The sequence below is a fragment of the Ursus arctos genome, unplaced genomic scaffold, assembly GCF_023065955.2.
Source record: "Ursus arctos isolate Adak ecotype North America unplaced genomic scaffold, UrsArc2.0 scaffold_23, whole genome shotgun sequence".
Taxonomy (NCBI): domain Eukaryota; kingdom Metazoa; phylum Chordata; class Mammalia; order Carnivora; family Ursidae; genus Ursus; species Ursus arctos.
In genome coordinates, this window is record NW_026622908.1 from 32,856,108 (window position 1) to 32,871,111 (window position 15,004).

General features: G+C 41.4%; 1 protein-coding gene across 1 annotated transcript; it reads left to right on the top strand.

Annotated features, from left to right (window-relative positions):
- On the top strand, positions 1–930 carry LOC113264877 (olfactory receptor 4S1). The gene has a single exon (XM_026511854.3). It carries the CDS (start codon positions 1–3, stop codon positions 928–930), a length of 930 nt encoding a protein of 309 aa, XP_026367639.2.
- The last annotated feature ends 14,074 nt before the right edge of the window (positions 931–15,004 follow it).

A 15,004-nucleotide genomic window follows, 5' to 3' on the forward strand; every position in this document is an offset into this window, starting at 1 on the left:
ATGGGAGTCAAGAATAACGTGACTGAATTTGTGTTGTTCGGCCTTTTCCAGAGTAGGGAAATGCAGCATGTGTGCTTTGTGGTCTTCTCCCTCTTCCACGTGCTCACTGTCCTGGGGAACCTTCTGGTCATCATCACCATCAATGCCAGCAAGACCCTCAACGCACCCATGTATTTCTTCCTCAGCCACCTGTCTTTTGCCGACATGTGCTATCCATCAGCTACCACACCGAAGATGATTGCTGACACTTTCGTGGAGCACAAGACCATCTCCTTCAATGGTTGCATGACCCAGCTCTTTTCTGCCCACTTCTTTGGTGGCACTGAGATCTTCCTCCTGACAGCCATGGCCTATGACCGCTATGTGGCCATCTGTAGGCCCCTGCACTACGTGACAATCATGGATCGGTGGAAGTGTGGCCTGCTGGCCGGGGCCTCCTGGGTGGCTGGCTTCCTCCATTCCATCCTACAGACCCTTCTCACAGTCCAGCTGCCCTTTTGCGGGCCTAATGAGATCGACAACTTCTTCTGTGATGTTCATCCCTTGCTGAAGCTGGCCTGTGCAGACACTTATGTGGTGGGGCTCATTGTGGTGGCCAACAGTGGCATGATCTCTTTGGTGTCCTTTATCATCCTTGTCATCTCCTATGTGGTCATCTTATTGAACCTGAGAAGCCGGTCATCTGAGGGCCGGCGCAAGGCTCTGTCCACATGTGGCTCACACATCATCACTGTCCTTTTGGTCCTTGTGCCCCCCATGTTCATGTACATTCGTCCCTCCACCACCCTGGCTGCTGACAAGCTTGTCATCCTCTTTAACATTGTCATGCCACCTTTGCTGAACCCTCTGATCTACACGTTGAGGAACAATGAGGTGAAAAATGCCATGAGGAAACTGTTTGGAGTAGAGGGGAGCATGGGGGAGAAGTGACAGTCCAGGGAATCTCAACCAGCCTGGAACTTGGGAAATCTCCCATTTTGTAGCATCTCCAAATTAATGCTTGTAATGACCAATGTATAATAACAATAATAATCCCACATACTCCTTCAACCCTTCATTCATTAAATATTGAGTGTCTGCAATGAGTGAGGCACTGGGGATGCAAATAAGAGCAAGATGTACTCTCTACCCTCAAGGGGGTCACAGTCCAGGAGGTTCTTAGTATGATACTTAAGGGCTCATGCAGGAAGCGTCTGAGGTCTACAAATGAGAGAACGTCTAGGAAGGTTGAGTATCTCATCGACACCATGCCCACAGGAAAAGACCATCTTGCATGCCAACACTGATGGGGGAAACCAAGGCAGAAGGAAACATAGATAATATAAATGTCCCTATAACCTGCGACTCTTTGACAAATACTTGAGGCAGGTGGAGTATAGTTCCTCCAGAAAGCTCCCAACTGTCTTAATGCCTTGCTAGAGGGAAAAATAACCGTGGTGGGAAGATAGAAGGCCTCTGGTATTCTGTGAGTCTTGTTTAGCATATGAAAATACTTTTGTAACTTCCCTTGTCTTTACTGCCTCCATCCCCAAAGTATATATTCAGTTTCCCCTCACAATCCCGGGGCAGCAAGCCGCAGCAGCTCTTTCTGCCCATGGGTCCTGTTCACCTGCTTTTCTAAAATCACTTTTTTTTTTGCACCAAAGACGTCTCAGGAATTCTTTCTTAGCCAGCGGCTGCAGACCCCAGCACTACTCCAAAAACACATCACTACTACTTCCCTATCCCAGAAGGAGGAGAAAGGCTTTCCCTCTCCCGTGGCAGCAGCCCAGCCAATGAGAGAGGTCACAGCCCAGCCAATGAAAAGACACTATGCTTAGAACTGCCAGTTTACTCTAATGAACTTTGTGTTTATAATAGCCGCCCCACCCCTTCCTCTATAAAAGCGTTTTTATGTCCGGTTGCAATTCTCTGCTCCATAGGAGTTAACCCACTTTTGCTGGCAAGAGAACTGGCAGTTATTTTCAAGGTTAATAACTGAGTGAATGGACACTAAGTAGGATGGACCAGGAGGTTCTGATGGACCAAGGACTGGTGGCGACCTTGGGGATGGACAGTATACCCAGGAAGAGCTAAGTTGTCAGCACTTCTCTCCCTCCAGCAGAGCAGGGACTGTGGTCTCCATGAATCCCCCTCTGTCTTCCTTCATTTTTGCTGCTAGAGGGAACCAAGTTTATGCAGGGTGGAAATAGGAGAGCTGCACTGAATGTCTTGCTTACTTAATGTTGGTTTGCAAACGGGCCATTGTAAATGGAGGGCAGGGAGAGACGGAAGAAAGAGGCCGCTCCAGATCAGTTGGTGGCAGGTTTAATGAGCAAGGGATGTTACACACGAGGCTGCCTTGAGTGGCATCCAGGCCAGTAGATCTGTGCACCTGCTGTGAGAATCTTAAAAAGTTTACACGGAGGCCATAACCGGGTTCAGTCCAGATGGTATCACTAACTCTCTCAAGGTGAGTGCTTGGAAGTGGCTGCGGCTGTGGGAAGGTGGGCAGATCAAACATTCCAAGGGGGGTGGTGGTGAGAAGCCTGCATTTGCCTGGATCTAGCTGGAGGGCCAACCAGTGGCCATGACCTCTCAATGACCCCCTCCTCCTCAACCGTTCAATTTCCATGTTTATCAGTAAAGACAGTAACAATACCAGCTGGGAAGGTTGCTTGCTCACATCCTGTGTCAGGGTCTCCTGTGCAGGTGGCTGCCACACTCCTTAGGCCCTTGTCTTCTCTTCCTTTTTGTCTACCTATTCCCCCCCCCCCCCCGCCCCGTGTTCCTGCCCTTCTCCTAAGACGCTTAATACCTTAATACTCTTCCTAAACACCAGATGGATTCCTTCACTCCTCAAATGTTTATTGATCACCTAGCTTGTGGTGAGTACGCTCTTTTGTGTTTTCCGTCTGCGTTTGTGTTTATTCGATGCAGGACACTCAGCCCTTAGAGAGGTGGCTGAACTTGGGGAACAAAAAAAGGCCACTGATATGAGAGTGTGGACTAGGGTGGAGCCTGGGGCGGGGTGCGGGTGTACATGAGACATTGGCCCCCAGCCTTGGCTGCGCACCTCTGACCCCCTATTTCCAGCAGGCTGCCAGCGGGGAGAGGGCAGTGAAGGTGTCCACGAGGAACAGGTCCTGGGCTTTCTTCCACCTCCAGCCCCTCTTCCTTTCTGCCCTGTGTCCTTCCTGTGGAGGGAGGTCGAGAGACCAAACGCTCCACCTGGCTGGGAAGGTGGGGGGAGGGAGGGGAGGGAGGAAGGAGCCCTTGCACTCCTGAAGCTTCTACGTACATGTGGGATGAAAGTTACTGAATTCTTCCAGGATGCCAGACACTATTGTAAGTGTGTTTAGTGAGTCTTTGTCTCTGGACAGTGAACTTCGCAAGCGTTCCTCGGTTTTCTTTTCTCCCTTCTTAGATGGGACGGGATGGCTGTGGCTGACCGGAGCCAGGTGTTTCCCTCCTACCAGGTTAGTCTCTGGTAAAACCCCAGCAGGCTAGATGCTGGTTAACTAGTTTCTCCTGAGCGCAGGCCTTGGGAAGAACAGGTGTCCTGGTACTTTTAAGAGTGGTTCCTTTTCTGCAACTGCTGGAAACACGAGGGGATTTTTCTCTGATATTTACTGTGGGAAGCTGGTTGAACTCCTGTAGGTAAATCTCACGATATCGTGGGCAATGATTTCTACCTGTGAGTCTCTGCTCCGGGAAGCGGCGACCCCTGTCTTCTCCCCAGTCTTGGGGGCAGTGGTTTGCCCTGTGTCCTCCCTCTTGTTGGATCCAAGAGGAGTTGTTGACTTTTCAGCCTGTTCAGCTTTTTTACCTAGCATGGAGTGATGACCTCCAAGCCCCCGAAGTGGGAACTGAACCGGAGTCTCTGTGGTTTGACTGTATTAACCCCTTGCATCCTTGCAACAACCGCATGAAGCAGGGATAACCGTCAGGAGAAATGTGCTCGGGATTGGGCGAGGGTTAGTGCGGAAAAAAGGTTTGTTCTGTTGGATGCCGAACACAAATGCAAATGTAAATTTTGACTATGAGAATAATAGTAATAAAACAGTAATTGACACTTCAAAATGCAATATTCTGAGTTTTCATACATCAGCTTAATCTGTGTTGAATAAATCACCTTCCTTTAAAAGTCCTTGGAAGAATGTGGGAACCTGTATGGCTATTCAGGTGTGAAGATAAATGGAAGCAGAACGAGATGGGCTAAATTACTTACACAGAGTCACATACGAGGACTTCTAATTGCTAGTTTAGTGCTCTTTCTACTGCTGCCTTCACGTAATATTTTAAAATAAAGTGGAGTGTGTTTTATGTGTGTGCAGGTACATGCATATATGTTCACACAGGTGGAGACAGGTATATAAGAGCTTATACAAGGATGTGTATAAACATGGGTCCGTAGTTACTGGAGGAGATTCGCTATACCAGGTAAAATTTAAAGTTTAGATTCTAAGTGCTTATGTGTACTGGTATTATTCCCTTGGCTTCTTGAAATCCTGTTCTCTTCTATGAGAAAATCCAAGCACTTACGTAATAAAATTCTGAGCACAGAGGTGAATGGAAAGTGATGATTTAGTGATCTTATTATCTCCCTTAACTCCTGTTTGTAGGAGTTTGTCCAACTCTGGGAACCGTTTTAGGGTGTGGGATCACAGGGGTGCTGGGATGTTACAACAAGGGGGTGTTACTGCTTATGCTGAGGTGGGGAAAGAGGAGGCAATTGGGGTTGGAGGGAGCAGATCGCGGATTTCAGGAGATAGAAGTCTATCTGCATTTCAGTTGGGGGTGTGCCGTGTGAGAACCTGGCTTTGAGAGAAGAGGCCACTGTGTGACACCGTGGGGCACTAGATGGAGAGCCCAGAAACTAGGTTCTAGGTGTGGGGTGATCTCTGCATCCCTCCGTGTTCTCGGGCTTCCATTTCCTGACACACACAGATAAAGAGATTGGCTTGAATCCCTAAGGACCTTCATCTCTGATGTCCTATGAATCTATCTGATTAGGTTATGAGACTATACACTAAATGTGGGTCAATCTTTTTTTTTTTCTTCTTCAATTTTATCTTTTGCTTCCTTAGGATCAATTTTGGGAGATATTATAAAAAGAAAACATTTCATATATTTTTCCATAGATTTATGGACTTGACACAATTATTGCCAAGAGAAGAAACATCAAATTAAGGAGATCTAATTGTTTTCCAGTACTCCTCTTCCCTCAGTGAAACCCTGTTTTAATGTTCCTACTTCAGATATTCTGGAAGTTGTAAATAGATAAAGCTCATTGGCTGGACACTCAGCCACTCACTTTTAGGCTTTCTTTAAACTCTCTTTAATAACTTTTATTTTCTCAGCTGTCATTCACCCTCCAGTAGAGTTTCCCATTTGTCGTGGTTTTGGGGAGGGGGCTATGAGCTCCTTCTTGGAGGTTGAAAGTATCCGGAGTGAAGGCAGCAAAGGAAATTGTGCTAGAGGTTAGATACTTCTCCACCTCTGCCCTGCGGCTCGTATCTTTCACGAAAGTAATTTTTTCTTATCGACTTTTAAAAATCTTTGATACAAAGGAATACATTTTATAAAATATGTATTTTTTTATTTTACTTTTTATTTTTTAAAGACTTAATTTATTTGTCAGAGAGAGAGAAAGAAAGTGTGAGCACAAGCAGGGGGAGGAGGAGAGGGAGAAGCGGACTCCCCACTGAGCAGGGAGCCCAATGTGGGACTCGATCCCAGGACCCTGGGTTTGTGACCTGAGCTGAAGGCAGATGCTTAACTGACTGAGCCACTCAGATGTCCCTAAAATATGTCTGTTATAAACATAATTATTTAGTGGACATCCATGAATTTAATACCCAACACAAGAACTGAAACATTCCCAGTCATTTGTATCGTATTTGTAAATTTCCATTATTGTTAATGCTTTTTGTGTCTTAAGAAATAGTTTCTTAAGTCAAGGTAAAGATGATATTAATATTTTATTCCAAAAAGTTTATTTCAAAAGTTTTTAAAAAAGGGTTTTATTTATTAGAGAGAGAGTGTGCGCGCACACAAGAGGGGAGAGGGAGAAGCAGGCTTCCTGCTGAGCCGGGAACCCGATGTGGGGCTTGATCCCAGGACCCTGGGATCATGACCTGGGCTGAGAGCACATACTTAACGCACTGTGCCACCCAAGTGCCCCAAAATTTTGCCTTTTCATTTAATTTCTTGTTTTATTTAAAATTGATGATTGGGCATTGTGGAGGAAAGGATTCAATTTTATTTTTTCCCATGTGGAAAACCAGATATTCCATCATTTATTGAATAGATCTTTTCTCCATTCATCTACATATATGTCATCTTCTGACATATATCAAATTTCTATATTTGCCTGAGTCTGTTTCTGGGCCAACCCTACACCTTCTTAATTACTATAGTTTATGTTTTGATATCTAGCAGGGCAAATTTCTGTAACTTGTTCTTTTTTAAAAATATCTTGTCTGTTTTGAGTCCTTTATCTTCTCGACAATTTTAAATCTAAATTGTCAAATTCCACAAAATAACTTCTTGGGATTTTGTTTGGCACTGTATCATATCTATAGATCACTTTGGGAAGAACTTACATTCACAAGTATGGGATAACTCTGATTTGGTTATGTGTTGCTGTAAACAAAGTCCTCTGGAAAATCTAAAGGCATAGAGTTCTGTGACTAATAAGTGGCGTATTAAACATTTGTTCCCAGGGGAACTGTAAAGGGAGTAGAGGAAGCAGGACAGAGAGAAGTAGAAACAGGGATGCAGTTTCAGGTGAATTCCAGCAGAGGGTCACTTAGGCTGATTTTGCAGGAGAACTCTGGTGTGTAAATTATACCTGGAGTTTGATTAGAAGTAAGTAGAAGTAAGTGGAGGGGGGTGGGGGAATGGGATAGGCTGGTGATGGGTAGTAAGGAGGGCACGTATTGCATGGTGCACTGGGTGTTATACGCAACTAATGAATCATGGAACTTTACATCAAAAACCAGGGATGTACTGTATGGTGACTAACATAATATAATAAAAAAACATTTTTTTTTAAAAAAGAAGTGGAGTTTTAGACATTAGCGAAGGCTTTCTGTGGGGTTGGTTGGGGCATAAATTCCCAGACACTTCTGTGTGTCTGCTATATAGAGAAAATCGACCTCCAGCACAAGGGCAATATGGGCAACTGTTGGCAGTGAAAGTACATAAAGGTTGTGGGTTAAAAAAAAAAAGGGCTAGAAAGAGATATGGACAAGGATAGGGACAGACCTTGACATTCTTTGCCATGCTCTTCTTTATTTTGGTGTTCTTTAATGTTTTAAATCAAGTTGGTAGATTTTTGCATCCAGCTCCTTGGGTTAGATGTATTCTTAGGAACCTTATGGCTTTGCTGCTATTGTAAATAACGTTTTTATTTTTTCCAGATTTATTTACATATAGTTTACATATAACATTGTGTAAATTTAAGGCATACAAGGTGTTGGTTTGATACATTTATATATTGCAAATAGATTACCATCATAGCATTAGCCAAAACCTCCATCCTGTCATGTACTTGCCATTTCCTGTTTGTGTAAGGACATTTAAGATTTACTCTTAGCAACTTTCAAGTATATAAAACGGTATTATTAAGCATATCAACATACTCTGCATTAGATCTCTAGAGCTTGTTAATCTTATAACTGAAAGTTTGTTCCCTTTGACAAATATCTCCCCATTTCCTTGATCCCCCAGCCCCTCATACCCACTACTGTGCTGTTTCTGAGGGTTTTTTTTTAGATTTACGTGTAAGTGATACATTATTTGTCTTCCACTGTTTGACTCATTTCACTTAGCATAATGTCCTTAAGGACAACCCACGTTGATGAAATGACAAGATTTCATTCTTTCTCATGGCTGAGTAATATCCCATTGTTTAATATGTATCGCATTTCTTCATCCATTCATCTGTTAACAGCCATTAGACTGATTCCGTATCTTGGCTATTACGAATAATGCTGCAATAAACATGGGAGTGCAGATATCTCCCTGATATGCTGTTTTCCTTTCTTTGGTTGAATACCTAGAAGGAGGAATGCTGGTTCATATAGTAATTCTATTTTTAATTTTTTTTTTTGAGGAACGTTCAACTGTTTTCCATAGTGGCCTGTACCAATTTACAGTTCTACCAACAGTGCACAAGGATTCTCTTTACATCCTTGCCAACACTTGTTATTTCTTGTCTTTTTGATAATAGTTAGGGGTGAGGCCATAGCTCTTTGTGGTTTTGATTTGCGTTTCTTCAGTGATCAGTGATGTTGAGCACCTGTTTATGTACCTGTTGACTATTTGTATGTCTTCTTTGGAAAACTATTCATTTCTCTGTTCAACTATTTATTTATTTATTTATTTATTTATTTATATTTTACTATTTAGCTATTTAGCTATTGAGTTGAATGAGTTCTTTATATATTTTGGATACCAACACTTTACAGGTATAGGATTTATAAGTGTTTTCTCTAATTCTATAGGTTGCTTTTTCATTTTTTTGGTTTCCTTTACTGTGCATAAGATTTTAGTTTGATATAGTCCCACTAGTTTATTTTTGCTTTTTTGTCTTTACTTGTGTGTGTGTGTGAGATCAAAAACATTGCCAAGACCTATGTCAAGGAGTATTCTTCTAAGTTTTCCTTATGATTTTTATGGTTTCAGGTCTTATGTTTAAGTCTTTAATCCATTTGAATTGATATATGTGTATGGTAGGAAGGGGTCCAGTTTCATTCGTTTTCTATGTGGCTGTCCAGATTTCCAAACACCATTTATTGAGGGAGACTCTCCTATCTCCATTGTATATTCTTGGTGTCTTGTCATAAATTTAATACCATGTATACGTGAGTTTATTCCTGGGTTCTCCAATCTGTTCCATTGATCTATGTGTCTGTAATGAAGTTTGAAATAAAAATGATGCTTCCAGCTTTGTTCTTCCTGAAGATTTTTTTGGCTGTAGAGGGTTTATTTGTTTCGATACAAATTTTAGGACTGATTTGTATATTTCTGTGCAAAATGTCATTGCAGTTATGTTGGGGATTGCATTGAATTTGTAGATTACTTTGAGTAGTATGGATATTTTAATATTTATTGTTTCAATCTATGAGAATGGAATATCTTCTCATTTATATGTGTCTCCAATGTTTTTCATCGATGTCTTATAGTTTTCAGTGCACAGATTTTCACCAACTTGGTTAAAATTTTTCCTAAGTATTGTATTCTCTTGGATGCCATCATAGATGGGATTTTTCCTTAATTTCTTTTTCAGATAGTTCCATTATTAATGTATAGATGCACAATTGAGTTTTGTATATTTTGTATCTTGCAACTTTACTGAATTTATTTATTAGTTCTAACAGTTGGCTGTTATTTTTTTCCATACAAATTTTGGGACTGTTTTTTATATTTCTTTGCAAAATGCCATTGGAATTATGACAGGGATTGCATTGAATCTGTAGATTGCTTTGGGTAGTATGGACTAAGTCAACAAGATTTAATGAGCATGAGTTATATGTCAGACATCGATAGAGGGTGAGGTGCTAGGATCTAAGTGACGTATACGTGTAGCTATTAGATTCATTCGATATTAGAATTGGAATTAGAACGGGAAGATATGATGGGGATAATCCAGCTGCACTCTGTCATCGTAGGTAGAAGCAGAACCAGGAAAGAGTGAGAAGTGGAGAGGGGAATGATGTGTTCAAGTTCGGTAGGTAATCACTTATGACCAGAGCTAGTGCTCAGCTGTCCTGGCCCCCGTCCAGTCCTTGCTTTCCTTTCTACTCATTCTCCTTTTCATTCTCAGTAGTTCTGTCTGGAAAAAAGTTCTTTATGTCCTTCCTTCAACTTTCTTCTCTTTATTATTCTTTATATTCTCTTTTATAATTATTTGGTGCAAAAATTTTACAGAAATCTCACTAAACTAATTGAAGCAGATTTTGAAAATTCCTAATCATAGTTTATTTGGCAACGTTTCACCCAAGAGAAAAAAATTCCATGGGGGAAGTTGTTCCCTTGATCATAGTGTGTGTGGCTTAATTTATTTTAAATAGTTAAAGGATCTAAGCATTTAATCAGAACCCTTGGACTCTGTGGGTGGGTATGTTTTCTACATAAAAAACCAGCCTCTTAAATTCTCTGAGTTTGCTGATTTATGTGGCTTTTGTTTATTTCTTAGATATTATCCAAATATCAACCCAGATCCAGATCTTCTGAACTTTCTTCTTCTGTGATTCATCTTAGATGCCATCTATTTGTTTTCTAAAAGCTCCCTGGAACATGGTGTTTTCTTGTTGGGAGCAAGATCTGATTTTCACAGTAACAGCAGCCATCCGGCATGTTCAGATGGTAGCTTAGTGTTGTTAAAAGAGCCTGATTTCTGAGTGAGTAGCTTGGCAAGTATCTAGTGTGTGGCTTTGGGAAGCAGTGAATCTCTCAGCTTCTGTCACTTCACTGTGAATAAAGGCAGTTAGAGCAAAAGGTCTGTAAATATTTTCAGCAGCACTCTCAGGGGCTTAGTTGAGTGTGACCTGGACTTCGCTTATTGGGACCTTCAGTGAAAAACCAGCTGGGTGGGGAATATTAGCCAAAGCACCTTACTGTCCAGGGACCAGGATTCTCAGAGAGGAATCCAATGCTCCAACCTGTCTTAGTTTCCCCAACCAGATCTTCACCTTCAGAACAATCTATTCCAACAGAGTGACTACTTTCATGCTGAATTGGAGGCACCTGAGTATGTCTGAGATCCATCTGACCTAATTCCCTGTTCTAAGGTGGAACAAAACCTCACCAGATTTTCTGATCTAAAGGTAGGTGATGTGGCTGGAAAGAAGGTACAAAGTCAGCCATAGGATGTTGCGGGAAGATAACCTGTGGCTTAAAGAAAGGAATTTTCATTTGTAAATGAGATGGTTTGGTTTGGAGAAATTTTGGGGAGTGTGGGTAGAGGATGAGGCTATGAATCAAATTTATTCATTTTTTAAATTTAAATTCAATTAGCCAACATATAGTACATCATTAATTTCTGATGTAGCATTCAGTGATTCATTAGTGGCATATAACACCCAGGGCTCATCACATCATGTGCCCTCTTTAATGCCCATCACCCACTTACCCCATGCCCCCACCTTCCTCCCTTTCCACAGCCCTCAGTTTGTTTCCCAGAGTCAAGAGTCTCTCATGGTTTGTCTACCTCTCTGATTTCTTCCCATTCAATTTTCCCTTCCTTCCCCTGTGATCCTCTGCTCTGTTTCAGAATATTCCACATATAAGTGAAACCATATGATAATTGTCTTTCTCTGATTGACTTATTTCACTTAGCATAATACCCTCCAGGTCCATCCATGTTGATGTAAATGGTAGGTATTCATCCTTTCTGATGGCTGAGTAACATTCCATCGTATATGTGAACCACCTCTTCTTTATCCATTCATCCGGCTCCTTCCACAGTTTGGCTATTGTGGACGTTGCCGCTATGAACTTTGGGGTACAGATGCCCCTTCTTTTCACTACGTCTGTATCTTTGGGGTATTTATTTGTTTTTATTGTTAAATATACAGAACATAAAATTTGATGATTTTAAAGTCCTTTAAAGTTTTGGGATTCTGTGAGGTATCTTTTGGGAATGATGAGGTGAGAGCGTGTGATTGGGATGGAGATTTCATTAGGTCATCTGAGATCAGCCACATTGGTACATCAGGTTCTCTCTTAGGATTGGCTCTGGGTGTTGTCTGCATTCTGTCATTCGGCTCTGGTCCAGAGTCCAGCAGGTCACCTGATGTGGAGCCTGCATGCTCACGTGCTGATTTAGGCTTTGACATGCTCATCACATTTTCTTTCCATGCCCCTTGGTGAGGCAGCATTGTGGGGAGAGAGGAGATACTTTTTTACCAACTCTGTAGGACAGTTGGGAATGGCTGGTGGTAGGTAGCAAAGAGAGGAATAAATGCAGAAAAGACAGAGGTGACAGGAAAAGGTAGTTTTTTTTTTTTTTTTTTTAAAAAGAAAGACTATCAGATATTCTATCTCCTCAGGATAAAGCCTAGAAGAACTTGGCCTGAAATGATTTCTTTCTTGTCTCTGAGTGATCTCTGGAATTGGTCTTATCATATTTTCCTTAATTCCAGGAATGGATAATAAAATAAGTAGTTAGTTCATGCTCAGATAAAAGGTATATGTTTGTGTAGGCAAATATACCTCAGACCTCTAATGAAAGGGCATATTTAATTTTAACTCTTATGTGTTATGTACTTAGAAATTATACATGGTAGTAGTTATAGAGCATGGGATCTATGCAGCTGCTTGGATTGGAATCCTGACTCCATTCCTGTGTAACCTCTGGCCACGTAATTCGCTTATCTTTTTTTTTTTTTTATTAATAATGATTTTTTATTATATTATGTTAGTCACCAATTTCGCTTATCTTTGATTCTGTTTCCTCATAGGTATAAAAAGGGGTGATAATAATAATACCCACAACACATGTTTGTTGTGAGAGTTAAATATATTAACGTATATAGAGCACTTCTAAATATATGGCACAAGTACTATTGCAAGGCTAGCTATCATTATTCATGAAAAATGCAGTTAATAATAAAGATTTAAGAACATGAAGCAGATAATTTTTGATTATTATGATGGTATATTTCTTAGTAGAAGAAACAGTCCCAGAAGCTACAAATCTAAAATGATCTGTTAATTTCTATAAAATTATGTGGTATGAGAATGTACCATAGGAGCACAAAGGAGAGAATATATTATTCCTGTTGTAGTGAGGTTCTTTGTGCAAGTAGGAAGGAGGAAAACTAAACACAGAGAAGGGAGAAAGGACACGTTGGAGTAGGAAATAGCTGGATAACTGCCATTTGGGAATAACACGGGTGCAAAAATCAGCAATGGCCAGTTCAAGCAGGACCTGGAATCCATGCTAAGAATATTGTAATTTAGGCTGTAGGCAATAGGGAGATATTGATAGACTTTAGGTGTTGATAGATTGATAGATTTTAGAGATGTAACAGAACCAGATTTCCATTGAAGGATAAGCACCAAAGTATTTTCAAATGCTCAGGGAGGAGAAGATACAGATGGGGCGGAGTATTACAGGGAAGCTTCGCTGAACACAAAAGACTGGAATTGGGTTGGAAGGTGGGTAGTGTTGGAAGGACAAGGACAGGGCATTGTGGCGAAGGGAGCCTTCATGGTGGGAACGAGCAGGGTGGGCTGTGGGACAGGAAGAGTTCGTGAACAGAGGTGAGTCAAAGCTTAGTGGGTAAGAGGGTGATTGCTGGGATGGCTCAGTCTGTGAAAGTATTTAAAAGTGAGTTTGAGGAGTTCAGGTTTCCCCCTGGCTATTCCCATGCAGGGGAGGATCTGAGGAAAGAAGGGTCTAGGACACAATTTTCTTTTCTTTCTTTTCTTTTTTTTTTTTTTTAAAGATTTTATTTATTTATTTGACAGAGATAGAGACAGCCAGCGAGAGAGGGAACACAAGCAGGGGGAGTGCGAGAGGAAGAAGCAGGCTCATAGCGGAGGAGCCTGATGTGGGGCTCGATCCCATAACGCCGGGATCACGCCCTGAGCCGAAGGCAGACGCCTAACCGCTGTGCCACCCAGGCGCCCCTAGGACACAATTTTCTGCCTGCACTGTGTGGGATGGTTGGGCGGGAGCATCTGAAGACGAAGAGGTGTTGGTAATTTGGTTATCTGCTGATAACATGTGAGAAGGGGTGGCAGGAAGAATGGAGAGAAAGGGGACATTGTGGGGGGATGGTTTAATGAGAAATTCATGGGCTGTGGTGATGACTGGTGTGGAAATGAAAGGGAGTCATGGATCAAATATGCTATCAGCTACAGCCTGGGTAGTTTGGAGGGTTTTATGAGCATTTGATTATTAGTGAGTCTTAAAATCTTTTCATATGTATCCTGATCTTTTTACTTGTTTTGTGAATCACGTGTTTATATCCTTTGCCCATTTTCTATTGGGATACAGGTATATTTCTTACAGAAGATTGTTTTCACGGGTTTATTAAGCCTTTCTCTAGTATTTCTCTCACTCTAGAATGCTAATTTCTTTATTGTTTTTAAGGTTCAGTGACTTTATTTAGTTTTAAACTTCAGCATGTGGGCTTGGCTGAGGAATTCTGACACATACTCCTTTATTTCAGTGTGTAACACTGACTTTTGCTTTCTCTGTTGATTCTGGTCCTTGCTGTTCAGGTGTGTTTTTAATTCTTCATAAGTATATTTCTTGCAAATTTTAGTATGAAATCAGAGTTAAGGGGAAGAACAATGGGAATAAAATTTAGAGCAGAGAATCAAGGTGCTCATGCTTTTTCATCCATTTTCATGGGTCATATGTGGTGGAAAAACTTCCCAACATGGCACCTTAATCTAGAGACTATTGTTTTCAAGCACGTGACATTTTTAGCTTGGGGTGTGTATCAGATCTGTATTTATTCTGTATAGTTTAGTGTGCTTATACATATATTAGAGGTGCTCAGTAATTATCTGTTCAGGGTAGTAACTCATGGAGACATCTTAAGTCTTGTATAGTTTGCTGCTGACTACCAACGTGGAACCATAACAGGCAGGCTGGCCGGTCATAGCGATGCTCTTGGAGGACGAGCTCTCGAGTTCAGGATCTCTCAGTAGTTTGCTTAGTGGGGCAAGAGATGGGAAAGTGTTGGTGAAATGGAGACAAATGAGTAAGTTGAAATATCTCCAGAGGATTTGAACACCTGTTATACAAATGCAGTTATGGAAGCTGCAGACCGGTGAAAGAATCTGACCTGAGTGAATCGAAGACTGGTATAATTGAGTTAAGAAAACCATACTCAGGACCTATTGGAAAGGGAAGAATTATTAGTGGGAAGATGTTCCCTGAGGCAGAGTTGAAGGAAACAAGGAATTTAGGAGAAGAGTCTCATGAGGTTTTCCCAACAGAAGAGAGCTATCAAAATACAATGAAGATAATAAAGGTTATGAGCTTGAACAGCCC

What these genes read in the sequence shown, in the direction of transcription:
- LOC113264877 (XM_026511854.3), top strand. Translation starts at nt 1, where the DNA reads ATGGGAGTCAAGAATAACGTGACTGAATTTGTGTTGTTCGGCCTTTTC.